Below are 25,884 nucleotides of genomic sequence, written 5' to 3'. Positions count from 1 at the left end.
ATATAGAATTAAAATAATTTTCTTGTATATATATGTATAGTTAGGGGTGGTTATTTTGTCGCTGGTCTGAATTCTTGACACATCACTTCCAATTTTGAAAATTAAAATATTTTAATTTTCTGTTAAAATATTTACTTTATCGCTTGTCTGAATTCTGACACAATCAGCTCAATTTTGAAATGTACACTTAAATTCATAACGAATCCGAGTTAATTCAACCAGATTTACATGCGGACAGATAAACAAACCCACCACCAAAATTAGTGTGTTTGATGATTTTTTACCAAATTTATTTATTAACTTTATGCCATTTATACATACAAGTTTATAAATTTCTAATTTATAATAAATTATAATTTTTTTATTATTTATTACATTTTCTTTTGATTAAAATTATTTCTATAATCCCACTTGAATCTTTCAATTGGTGTAGACTTTATGGTTTTTTATTGGGACGTTCTTAAATATTTAGATAATTTTTTTCAACACTGCTGTGGCCATTTCAAGTAACGTTTCATTTCTAATGGGTTAGCGCTAGGTATTTTCAATACAAAGATATTTGCCAAATAATTATTAAACCTAGATTGGCAGGAACACCTATTATAGTAGTTTGTTCTTTTGACAACTTTGTTTGTTCGACGTTTGTATTGGTCGAGGGGTCAGGCTTTCGACTACGATCCGCAGGTCGTGGGTTGAAATACCGGCGTGCGCAAGTTAATCATACTAAATTAATTTGTGTTGTTTCACCACTAATTTATTAAAAATAATATATTTGCGGCCCATTCACGCGTGGACACTTAGTATCGCAAAGGTGAAATACCACTAATAAGAATTTAAATGTCGCTTGAAATGGCTTTAGCCTTATTTGGTGACCAGATCTGAGTAGCCAGGTACTTCCTCGAATTTCACTTTCTTATCTCCACCCAATTGCCACTACTTTAAGTCTCGCAACATACCCCTATAATTGGTGATCACAATCTCACTATATCCAGACGGCTGGATTTGATGACCATTTTGTCGAATGATCAAGTAACTTTTTTATACTAGGCGTTGGTATTATGCACTTGAATAAATCTAGAACACTAGTTCAAATACGTTATCCATTTGTCGTAACAGGAACCAAGAAAAATACCTTAATTTTAATCCCACTTGAAACGTCCTGTTCCACTGTCGAGGACTTACCGAAAAGAAACAATTATCTACGTCATGCATGTACTGGACTGATTTGTTACATCGTGTCATGATCATTTAACAGGTATAAGTATTTCGCCCTCACTAAGACGTATTCACTGAAAATTCTGTACAGCGAGAAGCTGGTAATAATTTATCTCAGATAGCAGCGGAGGACGTGCTAAGGAAACATAATATTCTATTGTCGAAACAGCGGATTGGATGAATTTTCTTTTCAATTTTTTTTCCACTTGAATAAGAGGTAATGGATTGCGTGATGGTTTTGACGCAAACGATGAAAAAATCATATCAGCTATGATTTACTATTGAAGTAGGACAAAGGGGGATATACCGGTTCTACTTAAGGATAAGGAATATAACCTTAACTTTAAAATTATTAACGACTGTTACTCTGAGATTTTATTTCTCTCGGATGATAGAAAAATTCTCCTTAACCTAAAAATTAACGACCTATTCTACACGGAAAACAATGAGCTCGGCATTTTTATCAACAGACTGTTAAAATGTGACTTCACGACCATTTCCAAGTAAAATATCAGTCATTCAGTATATTTCTGAACACATGTTCACGCAGGTGGCTTTGTCCGAATAAATATAATGGACAAGATGCGAATACATTATTATTTTAAAGAGCACGTGTTCCGACTTCCTCATAACATATTCGTGTTTTAATGATAGATTGTTATTAATTCATTCGTTATATGCCTCTAGTCCAATTTTAACAAGAAAATAAATACTTTAACCAGATTTTTAATAAATTAACAATATTTCATATCAGTAACTTTTCTCTGTAGTGACTGCAGATTCGTCTTTACCCTTAAAATTAACTACTTTTTCACTAGCTGCAATTCCAGTTCTCTCAGATGACAGCGAAAAAGTCATTAATTTAAAGTTTAGGGATAATAAACGTATCCTTACGTAGAACTGGAATCGCTCATATGTACGGATAAAAATGAGTGTTGTTAATTTATTAAGAATCTCATCAAATTATTGGTAACCCGGTTAATATGGGATTGCAGGTGTTTTAATAAACTTTTAGAAAATTAAGAATATATTATCACGATGTCGGAACACATGTTCACGAATGTCATGTTATATTATCATTCAGACATTGGAAAACATGCATTTGCCTTGATAATATAAGACGGAATGCAAAAATATTCGGATTTTCGTGAACACGTGTTCCCATATAATATATTGGTAATTTATTATTATTAATTTTTCTACGTGTTGACCTGAGTATCACATTTTCTGTAGATCTGCTTAAGAAAAGATAAAAAAATCAACGAATTATTAAATTTTCCAAATTACTTTTGTTCATCTTAGCATCCCTTCATGAAGTAAGTCAAAAAGATTATATAAATGTGTACATTTCTCAAAGGTACACATTTATGGGTTACCGTAAAATCCTTGCGTTCAAATCCTGCCGCGAAAATCTTTCATTATCTTATTTCTTTTCAAAAATAATAACTTAACAATATTTATTTCTTTTAATCACTCCTCAAATAAATAAAAATAATAAATATATAAAAATAATAAATAAATACGTGAGTTTGCTTATGATTTATTTTTTCAGGTCATTATTAAAAATACGACATTCATTCTAGTATGCAGTCAAAGGAAATAATGTTCCTTTGTACGAGAATATCAAAATAAAACAGAATAAATGTGTATTTCTTAGAAGTGTTCAAGCAGAAATTTTTTTAACGCTTTATTTTTCCAAAGACTTCACGGTATTTGAACCTTTTGCGGGAATTAAATGTATAAATGTTTGGCTGAGAATTATACATGGGTGTATTTATGAAGTTATCGCAAAAAACCTTTGTGTGCCCCCCCCACCCATATCCCCCCTCACACATTCTTCTTTCATTATTTTAACTTTTTTTGAAGTATTTTTCTCTTTGATCATAAGTAAAAAGTAGCAAAATTTGATGTAATATTTTTTGTTCTTATAAATACATGAAGTCTACATGATAAAGAAGACATAATTATTTGTAGGAAATAATCAAATAATAGAACAAAATTTTGAGAAGTTGGAAGACACTCTCTGTATCGCCCTGGTACAACCTATTCGGAAATAACTTATGCCGTCTATGGTGATCAGATCTAAATAGTCAGGTACTTCCCCACTTTATCTTCGTCATCCCCATCTCCTTCATCTGCTTTCTACCTTTAGCATCAAAACATACCCCAATTGGGGATGCCATAGTCTCACTGGATAGATCCAGTATCTAGAGATGGTTAGGAGCATTTTGGACTCTTGTGCCGGGATTCACAAGATAAAATATTTACGTATACTTATATGAACAAATGAACAATTGAACCAAATACTTAAGTCGGGGCGTGTCAAAAGTCAGATTAACATATATGAGAAGATGTATGAGTAGGATGTGTTCCAAGACTGAACTGTTTGGCATTCCATCCTCTCTGCCCACTCCTGCGGGAAACGGCATGATGGTTACTAAGTTTTTTTTTATGCTTATGTATATTGTTTTGATCAAAAACTCTTCTTTGTATCTCACATAACTTCTATCGCTAACGGGGCTATGAAAATGTTAGGTTTTATAGTAAGAATTTCCAAGGATTTTAAAAATATCACCACATTAAAAATTCTGTTCACATCTCTCGTTAGAAGTATTCTAGAATACAACTCTACAATTTGGTCACCTGTCTTTAATAATCACATTAATACCATTGAAAGAGTTCAACGCAAATTTTTTAGGTTTATTAATTTTAGGCTTGGTATTCCTTAAGAAACAAAAGATTATGATTTTTTATTACATTCATTGAAATTGCATAAGTTAACTGATAGAAGAAAAAATTTTGATCTTATATTTTTATACAAAATTATAAATTTTCAATTGGATAGCCCTGACATATTAGTGTTGATTCAATTTCATGTACCTACCATTAGATCAAGGTCCTCTAGTATGTATTATTGTGACAATTATACCATAGTCTCAGGATATAACACAGTTATAAATAGATTGCACACAATTGGGAACATTTATGCTAAAATCGCAGATACTTTTAATATTCCCCTTGTAATGTATAAAGCTGCACTAATAACACATTTTGAGGCCACTTTTTTTTGATGAGGTCACTACGTAACAGGTTTATGTCATTGCTTCTTTCTTTACTGTTATTTTATTTGTTTTGTTTAAACTAATTTTAATTATTTAATTTTTCTCATTAAAATTTAATACTGCACTATGTATTGTAAAAAAATAAAATAAAAACTTTTGTATGTAAATGGAATTTGTGCCTTAAATTCTAAATAAATAAATAAATATTTAACTTGGGCGGACCGTGAAAAATCACTGGATATTATATATGTAGGATTTGGAATCTGAAAATATTTGCAATCTTTATAATTAAAATATGTTTGATAAATTAGAGAGATGATCAGACATTTACCTTTTGTAATGAAAAGGGCGCAGACCTTTGTAAAATCGCGAAATCTGAAAATGATTATCATGATTAACCCTAAAAAATAAAACAAAATATTAACACATTCCAAATATAAAACGAAAAAAAAAATATATTTTCGTGAAAAAAATTATTATACTATAGGTATGTGCTTTATCGTTTTTTTGCATTCTTAACACATAAGTTCCAATTTTCAAAAAGACAAGTAAATTCAAAAGATATCTGAGTCTATTGAACCAGAGTTACAGACAGACACACCCACAACCCAAATTAGTGTTTGACTTTCCATAATCCTGTATCTAATATGCACGATCTCATGCATTTATTACAATGTTGAAGGAATGCGTACCATTTAACATGTTTATCATAAACATTTTTATTTTTTTCATGAATCATCTCAAATATAAATATTTATTCTTATGAAAGAGCTTAGCTTGGCAAATTGTACGACAACTGTACATAATACTAGAAATTGTTCCCTATAAAATGACTTGTTACGTTTTGTTTTATTACGTCTTCAACACGTATTCAGTCTTACGTAATGCCCAATAAACCTACCTGCAAATGTTGCTTTGGTTTTATAAGTATTAATCTAGTTAGCAAACAATTCGCACCTCCATAACACAAAACTGTTAACGTATCGAATAAAAATGCGACCGTATCGTAAATTGCTGGCTCTTTACACGATATTGTGATATTGGTTTTTATTTTAGTAGCAGAGCTTTTGTCGCTTTGTCTTCGGAAATAAATTTTTGTATTACAACACGTGCGAGAGTCATAATGAATTCTATTGTTCGGGGACGATCTGCGGTAATGTTTTCAAATTTATTTAACGGGGAGGTTTAAAAGCGTAAACCATAAAGCGGAAATAAAAATAGAATCCATACTTACAACGGTAAGTAACCCGTATAAGTAACCCGCGGTCCAGGCCAGCTGGATGTTCAATTCGGTTTTTTTTTAAAGGGTGTTCAAATCCCACCGTGCGCAAGTAATATTTATTTGATTGATTTCTGTTTTTTCACAAATTATTCTTTTAAAATGTGCAATATATTTGTGGCATATTCCAGAGCGGAAGATATGTTGCTTTCAATGACAACCGAAATTAGAATGTTTGATTATATTTTTGACAGCCTCCGTGGTTGAGGGGTAAGGCTCTTGACAAGCAAGCGGGAAGTCACAGGTTCAAATCCTCATTTAAAATAATATAAAGTATATTTATGGTACGTCCCAGAGTGGAAGTTATGCTCAGTATCACTCTGGTGTTAGACCACCATTCACAATTGAAAAGTTGCTTTAAATGGCTTTGGCCGTGTTTGGTGACAAGGCCTGAATGGTCAGGTATTTCCCCACCTTCTTCTACCCCATCTCCCTCCCCTCCAACATACTCCAATTGAGAATGCCATAGTCCCACTGGTTCCAGACGGTTGGGAGCAGTTTGGACTATTATGCGGTTTCGGCAAAAAAATATGTTTTGATTTATCTCCAGAAAAAAATGTTTTTCTCTTTTTGGATGTAGAATATTTAACAATAAACAAACACTTTTAAAGCCCTTGTTATATAATTTCTAGTTAGAAAAAAGTTTTTTGCTACTATATCTGCCAGTGGCATTTGAAAAGTACAAACTATGCAACGATACCGGATTCCGCTGACAACTAACTTATTTTGTTCGTTTTGTGTTTTTCGATTGCATTCTCTACAATTTCGTTTATTTAATGGTTCACATACCCCGAAAACCGAGTAAATTTGAAAAATTATTATAAATGTTATATTATGATGGAAAATAAAATTGTTGATTTCACATTTTTTGTTAACTTTTCAACTATAAGAAAAGGAATAAATTTCTTTCAATACTAACATTATTTTTGACGCATATAAATGGACTACTGTTGAAAAATATGGCGTCTACTTGTCAACATCATAACTTCACCTAAAATCTGCAAAAATAAATAAAATAAAAATGAAAAAATAGTAATAATCTTATTTTTTTTTTGTTTTTATCAGTAGTCCCTTTATACAAAAAAATATTTTTTTTTTCTAATCGTTGAAAGAGTTAAATAAAACATGTGATATCAATAATAATTATTTTTTTCAGCATATAACCATACTGTGTAATTCGATAGCACACTAGGTATATTCTGTACTTATTATCCATGTTTAAAAGCCTAGCTTGGCATAAACGTAAATAAAATAATAAAAGACAGAAAATACTGATAGGTATATCTATACCTATATATAGTAGGTACAGGGTTTTCCAATAAGAGGTGTTATTTTGAATAGCCCGCTATTTCGATATATGTTACTTTTGCAGCTGTCATTTTTTAATATTTGACAATTAAAAACTACGCCATCAATAAAAATGGAACGATACACGCTTCAACAACGCATTGAAATTATTAAAATTCACTTGAGTGAATCAAATGCAAATCATTTTGAGTGATGAGGCCCATTTCCACCTAGGTGGCTTCGTCACCAAGCAAAATTGTCGCATCTGGGGCTCGGAAAACCCAAGAATTTTTGTTGAAAAGCCTCTCTATCTTCAACGTATGACTGTTTGGTGCGGTTTATGGTTCGGCGGAGTCATTGGACCTTACTTTTTCTAAAATGAGGCTGGAGCAACAGTTACGGTGAATGGATTGCGCTATCGAGAGATGATTAATGATTTTTTATGGCCGGAATTGGATGGTATTGATCTGGACAACGTTTACTTTCAACAAAACGGCGCTACGTGCCACAAAAGCAACGAAACTATTGATCTTTTACGATTGAATATCAAATAACACCTCTTATTGGAAAACCCTGTAATATTTCAAATTTACTCGGTTTTCTGTGCGCGCAGGAGCATGGAAGCCCGGAAATCATTCCCGATAATAACTATTATTTATTTATAGAGCGTAGACGGTTTACATACAGTTCACGTGAGCACTTAGACGATATGTCCATTGGCTTTCTCTCATTTTACCACATTCCTTTAACAGTCACCCGGTTCCTTTTATAATTTTCAATAATAACTTTAAATGATAACTAAAATGCAGCAAATCAATGGATAGCTTAACTGGGTATTCCGATGAATATCTTTATTACTTTAAGTAGAAAACTAATTTGTTTTTAATCACTTTATTATAATTTACACGTTGTATCAACTGGTTTCGGTTATACCTAACCTTCTTCAGAACAGTATTGTGATTAACTAACCTACGTAAAGGCATAAGCATTATAAATAACGTTAACTCTTCAGGCTATTTTTTTTCCATATGGAAACAACTCGTATAATCTCAGAGAAATCGTTGTTTCTCGCTGTTGTGGTGAGAAATATGATGTTAACGGTGTTAGAATGCCTTATACTAAAATCTCGAAGCTAACCACAGAAGAATTAAAATTTGCATCTTTATAAAACTTAATTTGAAAAGACTTCTTAATTTTTCTAGTCATTATTTTTATATGGAAAGAAAAAAAGCGATGTGACAATTACGTGTTTAATACTTTTGTATGACAAAATAAATCTACTTTTTATATATTTTAACTAAGAAACAACATAAAGTGAGCCATTTTTTTGACGCAATGTATACATTATGATAAAACGTTTTAAAGCAAAATAACTGTTCGTGCATAAGGTGATTATTATTTTTACAATTTTAATTTAATCCAAACGTACCTCCCATACAAGTGCTCAGTATATTTGCTACCGTGCATCCGACAACGAGTTACAATTTCAAATCCGAGTTGGAGTTTTTGTCCTTCGAGGAAACAGAGAAGACACCGTCAATAAGATAGGAGTTTTCAATATTCTGGTGGCTTCCTCACGCAGTATGTACCATTTCCTGTTCATTTCGTCATCAAGAAACTCGCAGCCCGTAGATAACATTTTCGAGAGCTATCGAACCAATAACACTCTATTTAACTGTAAAGTTAAGTCACAATGTGATACTTTCTTTGATAGGTAATATTGCTTGAATATGCAACAAGACTGGTGAAACACATTCCGCGATTTCAAGCAATCGCGGAGTGAGTTTCACAAGTCTTGTCGCATATTATGTAATATTCAAAAATAATTATGCAAAATACAATACCTATTTCATCAATATTTGATAATATGGTGAAACTCATTCTGCGATTGCTTGAAATGTCATAACAGTTGATACAATACATTTTATAGAAGAACCTGCTACAGACAAATCTACCTATAAAGATATTGTTCAAAATCATAAATCACTGAAAGTAATTTATGTCACAAATTATTATAAGCAATAATTAGTAATATATCTATCATATATCAATACAAATTGAAATTATCTCCCGAGTAAAAATAAATGCCGCCGACGGGAATTGAACCCGCACCTTCTGATGTCCGGTCAGATGCTCTGGACCACTGAGCCACGTCAGCTTATTTCCAACACACCAAATAATTAATTACAGACTAGTGCTTCAATCTACAATTACTGCTTATTATATTTTTCACCTGTAAACAACCAGAGGTAAAAATAAGTTATTTATGTCGCTGAAAATTTTAAATATTATTCTTAATAGTGCCATGAATGTTTAGAAATAATGGTTTGAATAGAAGAAAAAAACGGGACGCCCAAGGAATACTTAACGCAATATCTCTGCACCGAAATGAGATACGGAGTCGAATTGATTATATTAAAGTCGATGTAATGTAGTTTTTTAACAGTAACATTGTGGTATACAGTAGTAAATTGTAGAAGAAGTCAAAGACGCCCGAGAAATAAATTAGCAATAGCGAATATTTTATATTTACTCGTTTAAAATTGGAACTGTTAGTACTTATCTATTCTAGAGTATCGCCACGTCCCGACAAACGCGACAATGAAAATTTTTAAACGTAGGTACCTTCCTGGTAACGAGTTATACATTTATGAGGCAAACGCCAAAGTGCACTTTAAAATCGAACAAATATTGAATAAATCATAAATGCTATTTTTATACATATATATTGTAATTCATCTCATAGCCTTCGAGTCGAATTGGAAATTCTTTAACCCCTCGGGTCTCTATAAAAAAAAGTCATGTCATTAAATATTACAACACTTTTTTTACTGTTTTTTTTTTTTTTTTGCATGTGAAAACCGTACAAGATTCCCAATTGCTCCAAACCATCTAGAGCCATTGAGTTTATGGCACCCTTAATTGCAGTCGATTCTTTGGCCGAAGGTAGTGGAGGTAGGGCGGGGAAGGAGATGGGGGAAAAAAAGGTGGGGAAGTACCTAGCTCTTAATATCTGGTCACCAAACACGGCCATTTCAAGCAACGTTTCAATTCTAAATAGTTGTCTTACACAAGAGCCATATTGAGAACATCTTACAATTTTGAATGTGCCGCAAATAAACTAGCCATATATTTTCTTAAAGAATAAACTGTAAAATAACAAACAAAATAAATCAAATAAAATTTACGTGTATATGCCGAGATTTGAACCCGCCACCTAAAAATTGCTAGTCGAGAGTCTTACCCATCGACCACGGACGCCGTCATATTTGGCATTCAATTTAAAATGTTTTTAAATGTATCCAAAAATTGTGAACTGTTTTTTGGAAGCAGATGAAAGATTTATTTTAATATAACACATGGACGTCGGACAGAAACATGCAATTGAAAAGTTGTATATTTTTTACCCAAAAATTGCAAAATATTTATACCCACTTACCGATGGTTTTTTTGTAAACTTTATAATAAAATAAAATTAAAAAAAAAACACTTATGTCACTTCACCTTTTTTTTGTTTAAAACTTTTAAATGCAAAGCTTGGTGTTCTTCTTTCCGATTATCTGTTTATATCTTGTATATCTGAAAGATTTTAAGAATGCTGTTCAACCTATCAAATACTAAAAATGTGATTAAAGGGACGATACAGCTGTCGGCGGCAGACAGCAAAATGTAGTGATAGATTGTCATTGCCATAAATATAAAGACGCGTAATACTAATATTAAACGTAAGAATACCCACAACGAATAGGTGTAAATGGCTAAAAATAACATCATTCAGAGGTAAAAGGAACGGAACGCATTGTAAGGAGTTAGCCATTCAAAGAATATGTGTACGGGTGAAACAGCTATATTATTATGAATGCCCCTCTTCGACCCTGTATGCTTTCCTCGCGACACCAGTTGTGAGCAGGACGTCACTGGCCAGCGGCAAGCATTTTTGATGGAATTAATACTAAATGTTTTAATAATTTTTTATTATTATTATCATCATGTCTTGTATTAAGTCTGCGGTCGGCCGCATTGGTTTATGGTCTGCCGCTGACCTCAGAATCACACATTTATTATTCCTTGTGATAGACAGGACTGTTTTATAAAAGTATGTACTTCAATCCATTTTTAAGATTATTTGTAAATAAACTATAATTAAAAAAAATACAGTGTGTGGCAAGCCTACGCACGACGGAAGTTAAACTTTTAGTATTCTTCTCTCTCTCTTTTCATTTCATTCTCTCTTTTTTTCTGTCTATTGACATATTTATAAGTAGCATGTGATAAAAAAAATTAAAAATTATAAAAATATGGGATTCGAACCCGGGTCCTGCATAACGAGTGTCGAACGCTCTGCCTCTAGACCGCGGTTATAACGTATTCGACCAAAATATCATATAGTCAAAATATCTAAAAGTCGCAGCACGAGAGCATTTTATGACTTTTCCTCGTATTAAAAAAATCACAAAAAGAAAAAAAAAATAGTTTAAGCGGGGATCAAACCTCGGTTCTTCACGACGAGAGTCGGGCGCTCTGCCTCTAGACCGCGAAGCTGAGTTTGGAGGGTGACCTAAACTAGGTATATAATATTAGCTAGGCTCCTATAGCGAAATGATCACGGTTTTTCGTGACGGTCATGAGTCGGTTTTACTCCGGTCCTCGAAATTGCATGACGCGCGTAAAGAAGTTTCACTTCAAAAATTAGTAAAAGCGGGGATCGAACCTCGGTTCTTCACGACGAGAGTCGGGCGCTCTGCCTCTAGACCGCGAAGCTGAGTTTGGAGAGTGACATAAACTAGGTATATAATATTAGCTAGGCTCCTATAGCGAAATGATCACGGTTTTTCGTGACGGTCATGAGTCGGTTTTACTCCGGTCCTCGAAAATGCATAACGCGCGTAAAGAAGTTTCAATTAAAAAATTAAGTAATTAAATCTCTAGACGTGAATCTTAAAGCTCAATGAAATATACACGGAGTGGGCCACAATGAAAATTCCCCACTATTTAATTCTGCCAGCAATTGACAAATACACTAGTAAAAGCATTTTGAAATTTTCGCTCCGAGGATCGCAAGTAAATAAAAAGCAACCCAAATTAAAACGTTGATTAAGTTAACCGTGTTTTATCAAGATAAATAAGTAACACAAAGCAACGTCGGTTATTAAATAATTAATCTTTACGGGATAAATTTTAAAGCACTTTCTGAAAAACTGAATATTTTCTTCTCTCTCTAATTCTCCTTCCCGAGGGTGTGGGTCTCTCTTACTCGGGCAGTCTTAAATCTTATTAATAAAGCCTGCTCCTTTGTGGGTAATCGAAAGAAGATTTAAGTAATAACCAATTCTACCACTCAATAGCAAGCATCTGGCCAATTTTACTTTGGTCCGTTTCGTATCTATAGAATTCTACGGCCTCGACCGGCTTTCTTTGCAATTTTGGTCTTCTGCAAAATTTACTGTCTTTACAACATATTTTACGCTATTGCAATCAAGGGAATTTTAATATTTTGCAATTTATTTGTCATAAGTTAATTTAAGTGGTGCAGACATTTATTTTTATATATTTATTACAAAATAATACAAGGTTTTAAATTGTGTATGCAAAATTAATATTATTTTTTTCCTAGTTATTCTACTTCTCCATGAGCTCCAGGAATTCGCGTTCATGGAAGGAGTAAGTATATACAAAAAGGAAATAAAGTTTAAAATGTGAGGTGTAAACAGGAATTTGCGTTCATGGAAGGAGTAAGTATATACAAAAAGAAAATAAAGTTTAAAATGTGAGGTGTAAACAATATTCAAAGACTACACACGTAATTCAACACACAAATTAACATAATCTTCAAATTAGCTACAAAAATAATTCGATATACAAAATGTATTCAAATTAACTAGAAACATAATTATAACAAGTATTATAATATTTATAACATAGCATTATTCCAATAACCTTTTTTTTAATGCTAGTTAATATAGATTTTATGTGTTTATTAAGGGTACAATATATCAATTGTACAATTTCAGGAAGTTAATTTTCTTTTTGAATTATTCAAATTTCAATGTTTCTCGTTACCTTAATTTTGTTTTTGGACAATAATATCAAGTGATGAAACAAAAACTTAATAACTGGGTTAAGTAGGTTAGGTTAGGTTAAAAAAAAATTTTTCATCGTTTTAAATGACTTTATATCACTTTTTAAAAGTGTGTTGAATAGTCACTGTGTTGAAGCATGGAACCAATATATTGTGCCATTTCACTCCTAAAAACAAGTAGTCGTGTTGAGCCGTGGTCGTTCTTAGCATTGGGATGGCTATTAGGCCCTGTGTTTTGAATTCCATTGCTTATGCTATCTAAGTGGTAAATTTTATTGATGGCATATTCTTTATAAATTTGATATAAGGTGTTACTTTTATACAATTTTGTAATAGTTGGTACATTAAATTCCAGAAATATTTCTAATTCGGGAAGTCATATAGTTTCTTAAGGATAATTTTAAGGCTGTAAAGTAACGTTAAAGGCCACTTCCCTCCCAATAATACCATACTGCAATATGGGCTGTATTAATACAAAATAGTCAGTTTTGGCAGTTTTCTTGTTTAATTTTTTTTTTTTTTTTTTTTTTATATTTTCTCCACACAGGAGGCCCTGAAGAAAATAATTTCCCTCGGGGCCTATGTCATCTTTGGGGATGCTGTGTGGAGGGTCTTTTTTTGGAGAGGTAGGAGTGAACATGGGTCTTGAAGAGTCCCATGTTGTAGGAGGGAGGAAACACAGAGGCCGGCAGTTCGTTCCACAGCCGAGCTGTTGAACTTAAGAACGAATCGTAGAAGCGACCCGTTCTCATGTGACAAGTGTCAACTGTGTACAAATGTTGGGCGCGCGTTTGGCGTGTATCCCGACTACGCACCGGTGCCGAAGGGATCAATGACGCTAGTTTCTCAGAGCATCTTCCATTGTAATACCGATAGAACAAGGACAGCATACCTACTTGACGCCTGTGCTCTAAAGATTGCAGTCCGTTTGTTAAGATTGGGGAATCTATCAAACGGACCGCCCGTTTCTGCACAGAGTCAAGGGTTTTTTTCAGGTATTTAGGGGCTCCAGACCAGAGATGGCTGCCAAATTCGACAGTAGGGCGCACTTGCGATTTGTACAGGGTGAGCAGTTGTGTACTATTAAAGTATCTGCGGGCCCTGTACAGTACGCCCAGCTTCTGAGAGGCCAACTTTACTCTGGCTTCGATGGAGCCCCCGTACCTGAGCTGGTCACTTATAGTTACACCAAGCATATCAATGGAAGGCCTGTTCGGAAGATTGCTTCCGTTGAAGGAGACTAGATTATCATTTGGATCCCTTTTAGACGTAATCAGACAGGATTGGGTCTTTGAAACATTAAATTCGACGAGATTATTTGTACCCCAGGAGGAAATACTCTCGAGATAACCGTCCATTCTCTGCTTCAAAGCCCTCCGAGCCGTTGGAGTTTGTGTGCCCTTTGGGGGCTTGTCAAACAAAAAGCTATCATGAACTGTACTGTCATCCGCGTAACAATGAATCGGTGCACATGTCAAAAGGTCATTGATGTGCAACAAAAACAAAGTCGGAGACAGAACCGATCCCTGTGGGACGCCAGCATTTATGGAGTGCGAGGAAGAGGTGAAACCGTCAGCAACCGCCTGAATCGACCTATCCCTTAAAAAGTCAGCAATCCACGTACACAGGGATGCGGGAAGTCCGTAAGAATGCAATTTGTTGACAAGTCCTCGGTGCCAGACCCGGTCAAAGGCCTTGGATATGTCTAGTGCGACCGTTTGGGTCTCACCGTGACGTTCCAGGCACCGCCCCCAAACATGCGTCACATACGCGAGAAGATCACCGCATGAGCGGTTCCGCCGGAATCCGTATTGACGGTCGTTGATAATTTTGTTCTTCTCGAGGTATGTGAGCAGTTTGTCGTTGATCACACGTTCCATCACTTTGGACAGAACTGATGTGATCGCTATGGGGCGGTAGTTGGCCGGGTTGGAGCGGTCACTTTTCTTGGGAATAGGGTGAATGACCGCTTTTTTCCAACCAGAGGGCACAGTGCCACACTTCAGGGACATTTTGAAGAGCTTTGTCAAAACTGGAACTATTTCCGCAGCACACCTCTGCAATACCAGGGCAGGTATTCCATCAGGTCCACTAGCTTTGTTAACATCGAGCCCCCGTATGACGTGGAGTACATCCCGATGCCGGATCCTCAGCTTTTTCATATAGAAGCCGCAGTGAGGAACCGACGGCGGAACAGCACCCCCGTCGTCGAGGGTCGAGTTTTCCGCAAACGTTTTCCCTAAAAGGTTTGCCTTTTCGGTGGCGGTGTTTGCTAGTGAGCCGTCAGGTCTGGTAAGAGGTGGCAAACTGGGTTTGCAAAAATTTCGACCTATTGAGCTCGCAAGCGACCAGAATGCTCTGCTGCCATGCGGGCAGGCAGCCAGCTTTTTGCTGATCTGCAGGTCGTGTTCGAATTTCGACCTATTGATGATTCTCTTGCATTCCTTTGCCGATTTGTTGTATGCTGATCTGCTTTCGGGCGTTCGAGATGTGTTGTAGGCTCGGTAAGCCGCGTTTTTTCGTCGGACTGCTTCGGAGCATTGTCGACTGAACCACGGCTTTGAGCCCACACCAGTTTCTTTAGTAGTCGATTGTATGAAGCCATCCATCGCCGATTTGATGACTTCACCAATCTCCTGGGCACATCTTGAAGGGTCCGAAGTCCGAAAACAAACAGCTGACCACGGAAAAGCGTTGAAATGGGCCCGCATACCGAACCAATCTGCTGACCTATAGTGCCACACTTTTCTCCTCAGCCTCTCATTGGTTGGTCTGAGGCTAACGGGGATTGATGTCGTCACTAGGCAGTGGTCAGATGATCCCAGAGGCGCTGTGACGTCAATCTTATAACCGTGTGGCACAGTAGTTAAGAATAGGTCTAACAGATTGGAGCGGTGAGTCTGGACATCAGGAACCCTTGTAGGCTCCTGAACCAATTGCTCTAATCCGTAGCAAATGGCAAAGGATTCCGCCTGTCGGCCAGCCGAGTCCGTTGGGCCTGAGAACTTCAACCATGGTTCGTTATGAACGTTGAAGTCCCCCAGAACAATAAACTCGGTCGAAGGGTAGCGGGGCAAGAGATCATCAATAGTATCGCTCAAATGTTTGAAGAGCTCGGAAGTGTCTGATTCGCTATGGTTCGGTAAGCGGTATAGACATGCGTAGAATCTCGCCGTACTGGCAAGATTGACGCGCACCCACATTACGTCGAATCTGGAGTTTTCCAGACTCAATAGTCGCACACAGTTGACGTCAGCTCGACTATAGAGGCAGACTCCTCCTTTCAGTCGGAATTTGCTTGCGAGGGTAAAGCCCGGGCAGTCCAGATAGGAGGAGTCTGGCGGCTCGGCTATCTGAGTTTCGGATAGGAAAAGAAAGTTGGGACGTTGGGACAAAAGATGGTGATGGACGGAATTTAAATTTGTGTGCAGGCCGCGAATGTTGGCAAAATTTACCAACAGTTTTGGCCCGCACCGGGGACGCCTGCTACTCGCCGCTGTAACGATGTTAAAATTGTTGTGTTGTATGTTCATGAATTTTTTTTTTTTTTTTTTTTTTATAAGGGTAGGAGGTGAAAGGAAAGGTCTGGAAAGGAAAGGTATGAGGGGTGGGTAGGAATATGGGGTTCAGGCTGTCCAGGAGTGATGAGCGTTTGGTTCCAGCCCACCCACTGCGGTGCTAGGCGATAGGCTGGGAGAGTCCGGCTGGAGAGGGCATCCAATGCGCCCCAAACGCTGCTGCTGGGTCCCCTCCGGTCACGAACCGGCACAACAGCAGTGGCGGGGTTTTTTCACTCGCTGATGGGGCAGCCCACCCTTAGTCGTGAGCCTGAGGGTCGGGCCCCTGTACTATCGAGCGGCCCGGACAGCGGTAACCGGTTGTAAAGGGTCTCCCTCAACCAGCATCTCCCAACCGGCCCGCCACGCAGAAGGTGGGCCGACGCACCCGCCACCAAGACCTGGGCAAACCTTAACCCATGAACCCGGGCACCCCTGCTAAGTCACCAAACGTAGCGAACCACTTGGGGTGACCTGTGGCAGAGGTGTTGGTAATCCAATAAATGGTTCCCAGGGCGGCGGTACCCATTCCCGCCTACCAAATTGAAAGTTATAGTTAATATGTTATAGAAGACATTGATAAGTTTTCTTATTCTTTTTACTGTGATGTTGATATGGTCTCTCCATTTTACTGTGATGTTGATATGGTCTCTCCTTTTTACTGTGATGTTGATATGGTCTCTCCATTTTACTGTGATGTTGATATGGTCTCTCCATTTTACTGTGATGTTGATATGGTCTCTCCATTTTACTGTGATGTTGATATGGCCTCTCCTTTTTACTGTGATGTTGATATGGTCTCTCCATTTTACTGTGATGTTGATATGGTCTCTCCATTTTACTGTGATATAAATATGGTCTCTCCATTTTACTGTGATGTTGATATGGTCTCTCTATTTTACTGTGATGTTGATATGATCTCTACATTTTACTGTGATGTTGATATGGTCTCTCCTTTTTACTGTGATGTTGATATGGTATCTTCATTTTACTGTGATGTTGATATGATCTCTCCATTTCACTGTGATGTTGATATGGTCTCTCCATTTTATTGTGATGTTGATATGGTCTCTCTATTCTACCGTGATGTTGATATGGTCTCTCCTTTTTACTGTGATGTTGATATGGTCTCTCCATTTTACTGTGATGTTGATATGGTCTCTCCATTTCACATTTTTATCTTTTAAGATTACGAGATATTTAAAATTAGGTTTATTGTTTAGTTAAGGACTCAAACCCAGAACCTTTGCTTTGCCGGGGCACCGCCCTACCAACTGAGCTAATGGGACCCTATCTGTATATATCTTTATTATTCTGATTTGTCTGTTTCAGATTTTTGTTTAGAAATCGCTCATATTGTCTTCAATAACTAAATATTACAATTATTTATTATTTATTTTTATTTACTCTCTCAGTAATTACAAAAAAATGGTTTTTAATGTCTTTTTTTGGCACATTTTCTTGTAGAGAGAAAGGAATATTATAAGTTTTATCTGTGTTAAGTGTTAATAGATTGTTATCAAACCATTTTTTGATAACATTCATGTCTTGATTGGCTGCATTGGTAATCTCCTTCCATGTTTTTTTGATAATTATTGCAGTGTCGTCAGCAAAAGATATGAGTTTACTATGAAGTGATAGCTTAAACATTTGATTAACATAAATTATAAACTAAAATGACAGTCCTTTGCGGAATACCAAATTCCAAAATTTCTAGACGACCAAATTTTCAAACCAAAAAACATGATTTTGAATTACAACGTATGGCATTGTCTTAATTTATTAATTCATTTTGTATGTGTGATACTATCAAATGCCTTACGTAAATCTAGAAAAAGCAAAGGCATTTTTTGTATCCAATGCATGGTATATAGTTGAAGTTATTTCTGCAATGGCATCTACCTAGTTTTTCTCTAGATCCAAATTGGCTAGGACTAAGTGATTTATTATTTTCAATATGATACGTGAGTTGATTTTTTTACAATCTTTTCGACAATTTACGCAATGTTTCAGACAAGAAATGTAGGTCTATAATAATTTAAATTTATACATACTACGTATTTATTATGGTAACCGGATAACTAATCAAAATGATAATTCATCACATCTTTAAAAAGTTATATAAAGTCATGGTAAGTGATGAAACAAAAACTTTATTAACTTGGTTAAGAAGATAAGTTAGGTTAGGTTAGGTTTAAAGATGTTTTTTTCAACGTTTCTAATTATATATTACGACTTTATAGCACTTTTTAAAAGTGTGTTGAATTGTCACTGTGTTAGGCACAATTCAAAAATCATTTTTCTGCATATGAGGGAAAAACTTAAGGTAGATTTTGTAATACATAACAAATTATACATACCCATTTTTTAGTAAGACGTTACAATATACAAAAATATATGGTATTTTTTGAAGTGTAAAAGAGCTTATAATCTTTGTTTTAATAAATCACGGAGTACCTACATACCTTTATTTAAACTAAATATATTTGATTTTTTGCGACTTATTATGGACATCTCATTCTTGGACGTCAATTCTTTACCCGGTTACAATATTATATTGATACATATTTATTCAAAATTCGATACGCTGAAGTGATGATATATTCCTTTCCCGAGATTTCCATACAGAAGTGGTTTTGATGGCTGTGTTTCCCTTCAACAAGTCGAAAGAGAGTGTATGCGTAAACCACCGTCCCACAATAGCCTGTTAGGCCGGCCGCTGCCACGAGCCGGAGCTTTATCCCCAACTTTCAATAAATCACTCCAGGCTTAGAGAATTTGACAGCGGCGATTTCCATTTCCAGCTCCCTGAAAATACATGTAAAATTATGAAGAGAGACTTTTGAGTAAATACCGATGGTTTTAAATCTTTGGAAAATTGACTTGATTCCTGTGACTTGCATTGTGACTTCATTATGGGTACGATAGGTTTCTGAGGGTTGCTGAGAAAGGTTCACCGTATTTACTTTACCATGTGACAAGAGACCACTCTATTCATACAATGCTTTGTTACAGTGATCGAGAGTGCGAAATCATCATTTATTCTTTGAAATATTTTTATATGCTTTTATACCCTCTGCCCCCCCTGACCCGAACCCGGCTAGAAAGGAAAGTCAATCAATCCTTCCGGGAAGCATCCCGTTTGATGGGAAGCTTAGCAATTCAAAGTATCCCGGATCAAACAGAGGTTCGGGAAATGCGATCTTTTCTGAATTGTTACTGACGTTTACTTGTTCTTTACACACCCGATTTAACGATCTTGAAGGTAGTACTAGCACAATCATCGTCATTTATGTGGATTTCTCTCTTGAACTGCCAAGTTTTAACCGAAAGAGTTTATATATTTATAAGCAAGTTCTGCTGTGTAATTTTTGTGTTTTCCCTTTCAAAAGCGTTATCAAACTGTAGTGAAGCCACTTATAGTCAATCTATTGTTATTATTTCTACAATGTAACGTTTACCTAATTGTTATATTATTTAAATTTTTAAGGTCGTTGTAGTGGGGAAACTGTTTCCACATTAGTCATTTGGAAGGTGGTCTATATTTAAACTTTGATTTTAAACCATTTGTTAACTAACCATTGGTATAGCTACGAGATGTAACAAACAAATCTGGAGAAACAGATGCAGACGATGTGCAAGGATATATAAAGTGAGTACTGAGTCTTTTAAACTATTACAAGATAGAGACCCAAATTACCTTATTGAAGCAATGACTCTCGACGAAAAATATCATAATTATAAGTGTCACTTACAGAACAGTACACGCATAGATAGAGGATAAGTAGAGAAAACAAGAAGAAACAAAAATGAAACAGACAGGGAAATACACATAAGCACTGAGCCAAGGGAAGAATTTAGAAGAAGGTACTTATCCACTAATACATTGGTAAAAATAAATAATGCTCAAGTATAAAAACAGAGGATAGAAAAGGAGAGAGAAAGAAACAAAACAAAGTGCAACACGTCAAGAATCACGTATTATATATATTCGTACGTGAAATAAAGTGGTCCTGAAAAACCTTCCAAAAATGTTATTCTGTCTTAGAATTTCTCATCTTTTTGGACGAATTGGTGTCACATTGGGAATCATAGTATTAGAAACTAAAATAGTTGGTTTAATAATACCGTACAACATAAGATTTTTTAACTGTTCCTAAGCCAGTGAGGCTATTGCTTCCCTAATTTAGGTTTGTAGAGGGGAGGAGAAGAAGATGGGAAAGAGGAAGGGGAAAGTAAACGACTATTCAGATCTGGTCATCAAACACAGCCTAAGCCATTTCAAGCAAAGTTTCAATTATGAATGGTCGTCTTGCACCAGGGCGATAATGAGAATAACCTCCACTCCGGAACCTACTACGAATCTACTATATATTATTTAAAGAGTTATTTGTATTTATTATTAAATGAACCAATTAAAACTTGATTTGAACCCTTGACCTCTCGCTTACTAGTCAAGAACCTAACCCCTCGACCACGGAGGCTGTCAAAAATATAATCAAACATTCTATTTTCGGTTGTCAGTTAATTAATTGTTAGTTAATCCTGCTTGTAATCTGGCTTACAAGTTTGCTTTGAATTCAAGTGTCATTTGTAAAGTTTAAATCAGTTGTGTGAAGAATTTAGATAAGCAATGAAGTACCTATATATAATATAATATTTTATTATTAAAAAAATTGAAACTGATTTGGCAAAAATCAAGAGTTCTTATATTTTATAAGATCACAGAAATTCTTATTCACTAAATAAAGGAAAATGTGACACAATCCCTCCGAAGGCGAAAAATAATGACCTAAAGTCAAACGCAATCTAAAAATGACTTTTTGCGCCCATTTTGCATGTGGCTAATTATTAAATTATTTCAGCTTCACATTATTCTAGGGAATTGTATCGTGTTTTGTGTTTTGTGTAGCTTCAATTAGAATGCGAGATCAAGAACAAAACAGACAAAAGCAGTTATTTAATGCTCAAGGGACACCGCCCATTTCAATTAATTAAACCTTTTTTCCGTCCCTTTGTATATCTTATCCTTTCTTCCTGTGGGCCCTTAACACCACATTTAAGGTAAGCATCTGCATATTTGTTAAGTGTCAGAGGAAATATCAAGAAAAACCTTCTATTATTCGTAAATTTGTACCGAGGAACTTTAATTATGAGATAACTCCTTAGGTATTTGAAGATTACGTTTTTTCTGAGAAGGTATTGTTTTTCTAAGACGTTTTTATTTTCTTTAAAACGTACAAAGATTAATTTATATTTTTTGCGATGCAGTAGTTTTATTCTAACTTTCAATGCAACTTTGCTTTTACGAATTACTTCCGTGACTAAGTGTAATAATTCTGACTCGCGAAACTCTTTATCTTTTATTCGAAATGTATAATTCTGCTAATTTGGCAATATAAATCGCCCTGCTGGTCTTTTTAAGCAAAAAACAAAAGAAGTAAATAAAGAAATTAAGTTTTTGGTTTATCTGACCAAAACCCGAAGATGCGCAAATGAATTTATTAATTCGCGGATTTTTATTTTAAAGAAAGGCAAATATTCTCGGTTTAATAATAACCTGTAATAACAATATTTGAAAATCTTCTACTACCAACGCATTAAGCAGAAAATATTGCCTTTTTCGTGATGGAGGACTTAGCCAGCCGAGGAATTGAACTCACGACGCAGTGCAATTCGCCCCATACAAGCCACAACAGACTCTTCATAACTCGATCCCATCATGAAAGCACAAAAGATCCCATCATGAAAGCACTTTCTCTTTTTATTAGCAATGATATGATATTCACTACTATCAATGTTATGTATATAAAGCAGCTCTTTGTAAGAACCATTCTGGTTGCTTGCACCAAAACAACAAAACACTACACAAATCAACAAATTTTATACACAAAACCCAAGTCAAAGACAAAGAACTTCTCCAAACTCTTTTTGCTAAATCCACATGGACAAAGGTATTTTAAGCATGGGTAAGCCACCCGTGAGGCCAACATTACTGGATAACTATGAAATGTAAAAAAATATTGTATCTAAATAAAAAAAATTAAATAAAAATGCATAGCTTGCAAACTTTGCAATTCAATACCAGCTACGATTAGACCAATAGATACAATGACCAAATCCAAAAACGACATAAAGTATTAGATTGGTAAAATATGTAATAAAATTAAAAATTATATATTTTTTTGCTGAACAGTAATTTTGAAAACATAAATTATATTAATTATAATTTTTTTGGTAAGCTAATGTTTTAAGACAAGATTTTTTATGCATAGCACAAAGGGTAACAATTATTGTCCCGTTGGCGTCATGTATCTTTTATCAGATTTTTCAATGTGGGTGAGTGTTTCAGGCTAATAATTATTGCTTATAAAATAATAAATTATATTGTTTTTTAATACATAATTTTCGATATATTAGTGTTAAAGATACCCCTCAGATCATTTATGTGATGTATTATACTAGATTAGCCCTGTCTAGTTAAATTCATTTTAAAAATAACGCCACGTAGCGCACGTCACAAATATGGAGATGAACTTAATAACCCAACTGTTTTAACTCCTTGTACAAGCGTTCAAACTCGTAAGCGAAACCACGGAGAATTTGTTGTCAGAGGTGTTGTAATATGGACATAATTCAAATTTAAATATTTGGAACTGGGTTATTTTTGTGATTGAAAAAATGAACTTGCCCAGCATAGCTGAGAAGCAAAATAGCTTACTCTAGACTAGACCAACAAAAGGTAAAACGCAATGCACAGTGCCCATTTCGCATTGCGACACAAATGTGTGGGCCTTTTCATAAATGTGCTCGTGAACCAAACCAAAATTGTGTTGGGGTTATTTTTAAATGAATATGCCGTGTCTAGTCTAATTTAGTCTATGCCACAGATAGGTAACTTGATTATACTTAAGTACTTGATTGGTTTTTTTTTTACCATCTAGCTTGTGCGTAACGAAACATTGTGCTACGCTGGGTGGAACCGTGAAGCGATGCCAACTCAGCCACTGACCGGCATACATATGTAGTTGATTTAAAAAAAAAAACATTTAGAAAAAATAATGAAAAAAGAAAAGAGAAAAATTTAACTCTGTTTCTTTCCCATAATTCGTGGCTCAGCTCGCGCTTTTTTCTCACTTTGATACGCAGCATTAAATGCATTAAAAACGTTCCCCAATATTGAGTATGAAAAACAGCACTTGCTCTGATTATTACGACTACATACTGGTGTATGAATTGTATATATTTAAATACAGTTCTTTATAAAAATCTTATCAATTCCTTTCAAATAACGCCTTTAAAAATTCTACCCAAGTCGGAAAATTCCAAAAATATCGGTTTTTGTAAAAGAGATTTTGTTAATAGAACGATAAGACCCGTGTAAAAATTACACTTCAAACAACCATTTGCACCCCATCAACTTGTGCATTCAAGTTTTATGGTTATGGTATAACTTCAGAAAGGCTCATAAAAGAACAGCCTCAAAGTATGCTACCGTAATGTTGACTAATGTTGCATAGATTACCACCCTGGAACAGCTCAAGAGGGATGCTGGCCTAGGGGTAGATACTATCTGAAAGCTGACAAATACCAACCCTAAACGTGACGTTGAAAAATGTGACAGAGGCGATGTGATCGGGACCTAATAAAAGTGACAACTAGCTCATCACGGCTAGAGCCATTTCAAATGGGTCCTCATTGCTTCGACTCATCTGTGCACATAATACGCGATGCATTCTGACGCTTAAATTTTGTTTGAGTAGGTATCAAGTTTTAACTAACTAACCATCACGCCATTTCTCCGCAGGGGTAGGCAGAGAGGACGAACCGCCAAGCAACTCGGCCAGCACGCACTCCTTGTCTCATTCACATTCATACATCAGAAGTTTTCATGGCTTTAATAAATTTTAGTTCGTATTTTAAAATGATGTAAATAAATATGATAAAATACGAAAAAAAAACATTTAGTTTCCACTTAGTGGCTACCAATAAGAAATAACTATTTATGCCGTGAAAGATGGTAAAATATGCATTAAAGTTAAATTTTTTCTCAATCAAAGTTATGTTTGAAAGATAGATAATAAGCATAAATTATCAAAATAGTCCAAACTAACGCCCTATAAATCTATTTTGTGCATGTTTACTTAAACTTAGTTGTCTCCGTTAAATATTTATCTTGAAATCAAGCGTAGTTTTTAAAGAGCATTTTTAAAAAACTACAATGTTCTAGAAATTTTTTTACCCGTTTATGGTTTTTATCAAACATAAAAAAGACAAAACCTAACGAAATATGTTTGTTTCGCAGTGATTGCGCGCCATTCGACCATAAATAACTGTTAATAAAAAAGCATATCTGTTTGTTTCAGAGCGCCTGAATGTCTTGTACGAGCGCAACTGGACTCGCCTGGTGCACGCGCAGCTGCGGAGGTTTGAGCGCGCCGTGGTGGCGGGGGCGCGCGCGGACCGTGACCCGCAGTGGGGTCTTCCTGGAAGCCTGCTGTACGCCCTCACGCTGGTCACCACTGTTGGTAAGGCACCATTACAATAAGATTTTTTCTTCACAAATAACGCATTTAGCGGGAAATTTCAAAGGAAACATTCATCAAAAAAAATAAAATATATTTTTTATAGAAAAAAACAAAACCTAATAATTAACCTCACTAGGATAATAGTATATATCGAGGTTAACACTTCACACATTTAAGTGATGCAATATAAACTATTCACTACATGTAAACACAAACTATTACAAGGAGAAAGAAGAAATACACACGTTACGTAAGTGGCTTTTGGGTACTTTGAGAATGCATGGTAATAATAAATAAATCATTATTTCCGAGAGGAAACAAAGTAAACATAAAAAGTGATAGGGGAGAGATAATAATGGAGCTATCCGCGGTATAACTTTACTTTAATTGCATCAAAGCCTGCCTATTTGTATCGCGAATTTCTTCTGCTACGAAGCATCGTTTGCGTGTTACCACGAAATAACGTTACGTTCATATATATAATTATGCGCGTTGACCGAACCTATATTAAGTTCCCAGGCTAAAATGGTTCCCCCAATGTTGGTGAACGCTCCCTCTCCCTATTTAATAATTAATAAGGTTTCTGCCACCCCTTCCGATTGCCCTGCATAAATATTTTGCCAGGGCGAATATTTACGCAATTTTATTTACCAGGGAATTAGGTGGGCAAGCGAAAAAATCTTCATTAAAGAATGTTATTTGAGCTAAATGTATTTTGGACTGAAACGTTATTCTTCAAATATTGTGTATACTAGTCAATATTGTGGACTTTGTTCCATTATTTGTTTTGAAAATTTGTTTCATTTTATGAGGAGTTTTTACAAGAAAATATTAGTATTTTCATGTTTTGTAAACAGTATTTTTATGTATGTTGTGG

At 35.3% G+C, this 25,884-nt stretch overlaps 1 protein-coding gene across 1 annotated transcript in view; it reads left to right on the top strand.

Annotated features, from left to right (window-relative positions):
• Positions 1-25,884, top strand: part of LOC149420241 (uncharacterized) — a 357,399-nt gene that overhangs the window by 227,133 nt on the left and 104,382 nt on the right. Inside the window, exon 2 of the mRNA XM_089636326.1 lies at positions 24,846-25,007. Coding sequence (XP_089492452.1) covers positions 24,846-25,007 — 162 coding nt within the window. The remainder of the gene's footprint in view (positions 1-24,845; positions 25,008-25,884) is intronic.

This window comes from Hesperophylax consimilis, chromosome 10 (assembly GCF_061612785.1).
Source record: "Hesperophylax consimilis isolate HC1 chromosome 10, BYU_Hcon_1.0, whole genome shotgun sequence".
In the NCBI taxonomy this organism is placed as follows: domain Eukaryota; kingdom Metazoa; phylum Arthropoda; class Insecta; order Trichoptera; family Limnephilidae; genus Hesperophylax; species Hesperophylax consimilis.
This window is presented reverse-complemented; position numbering and strand designations above follow the sequence as displayed.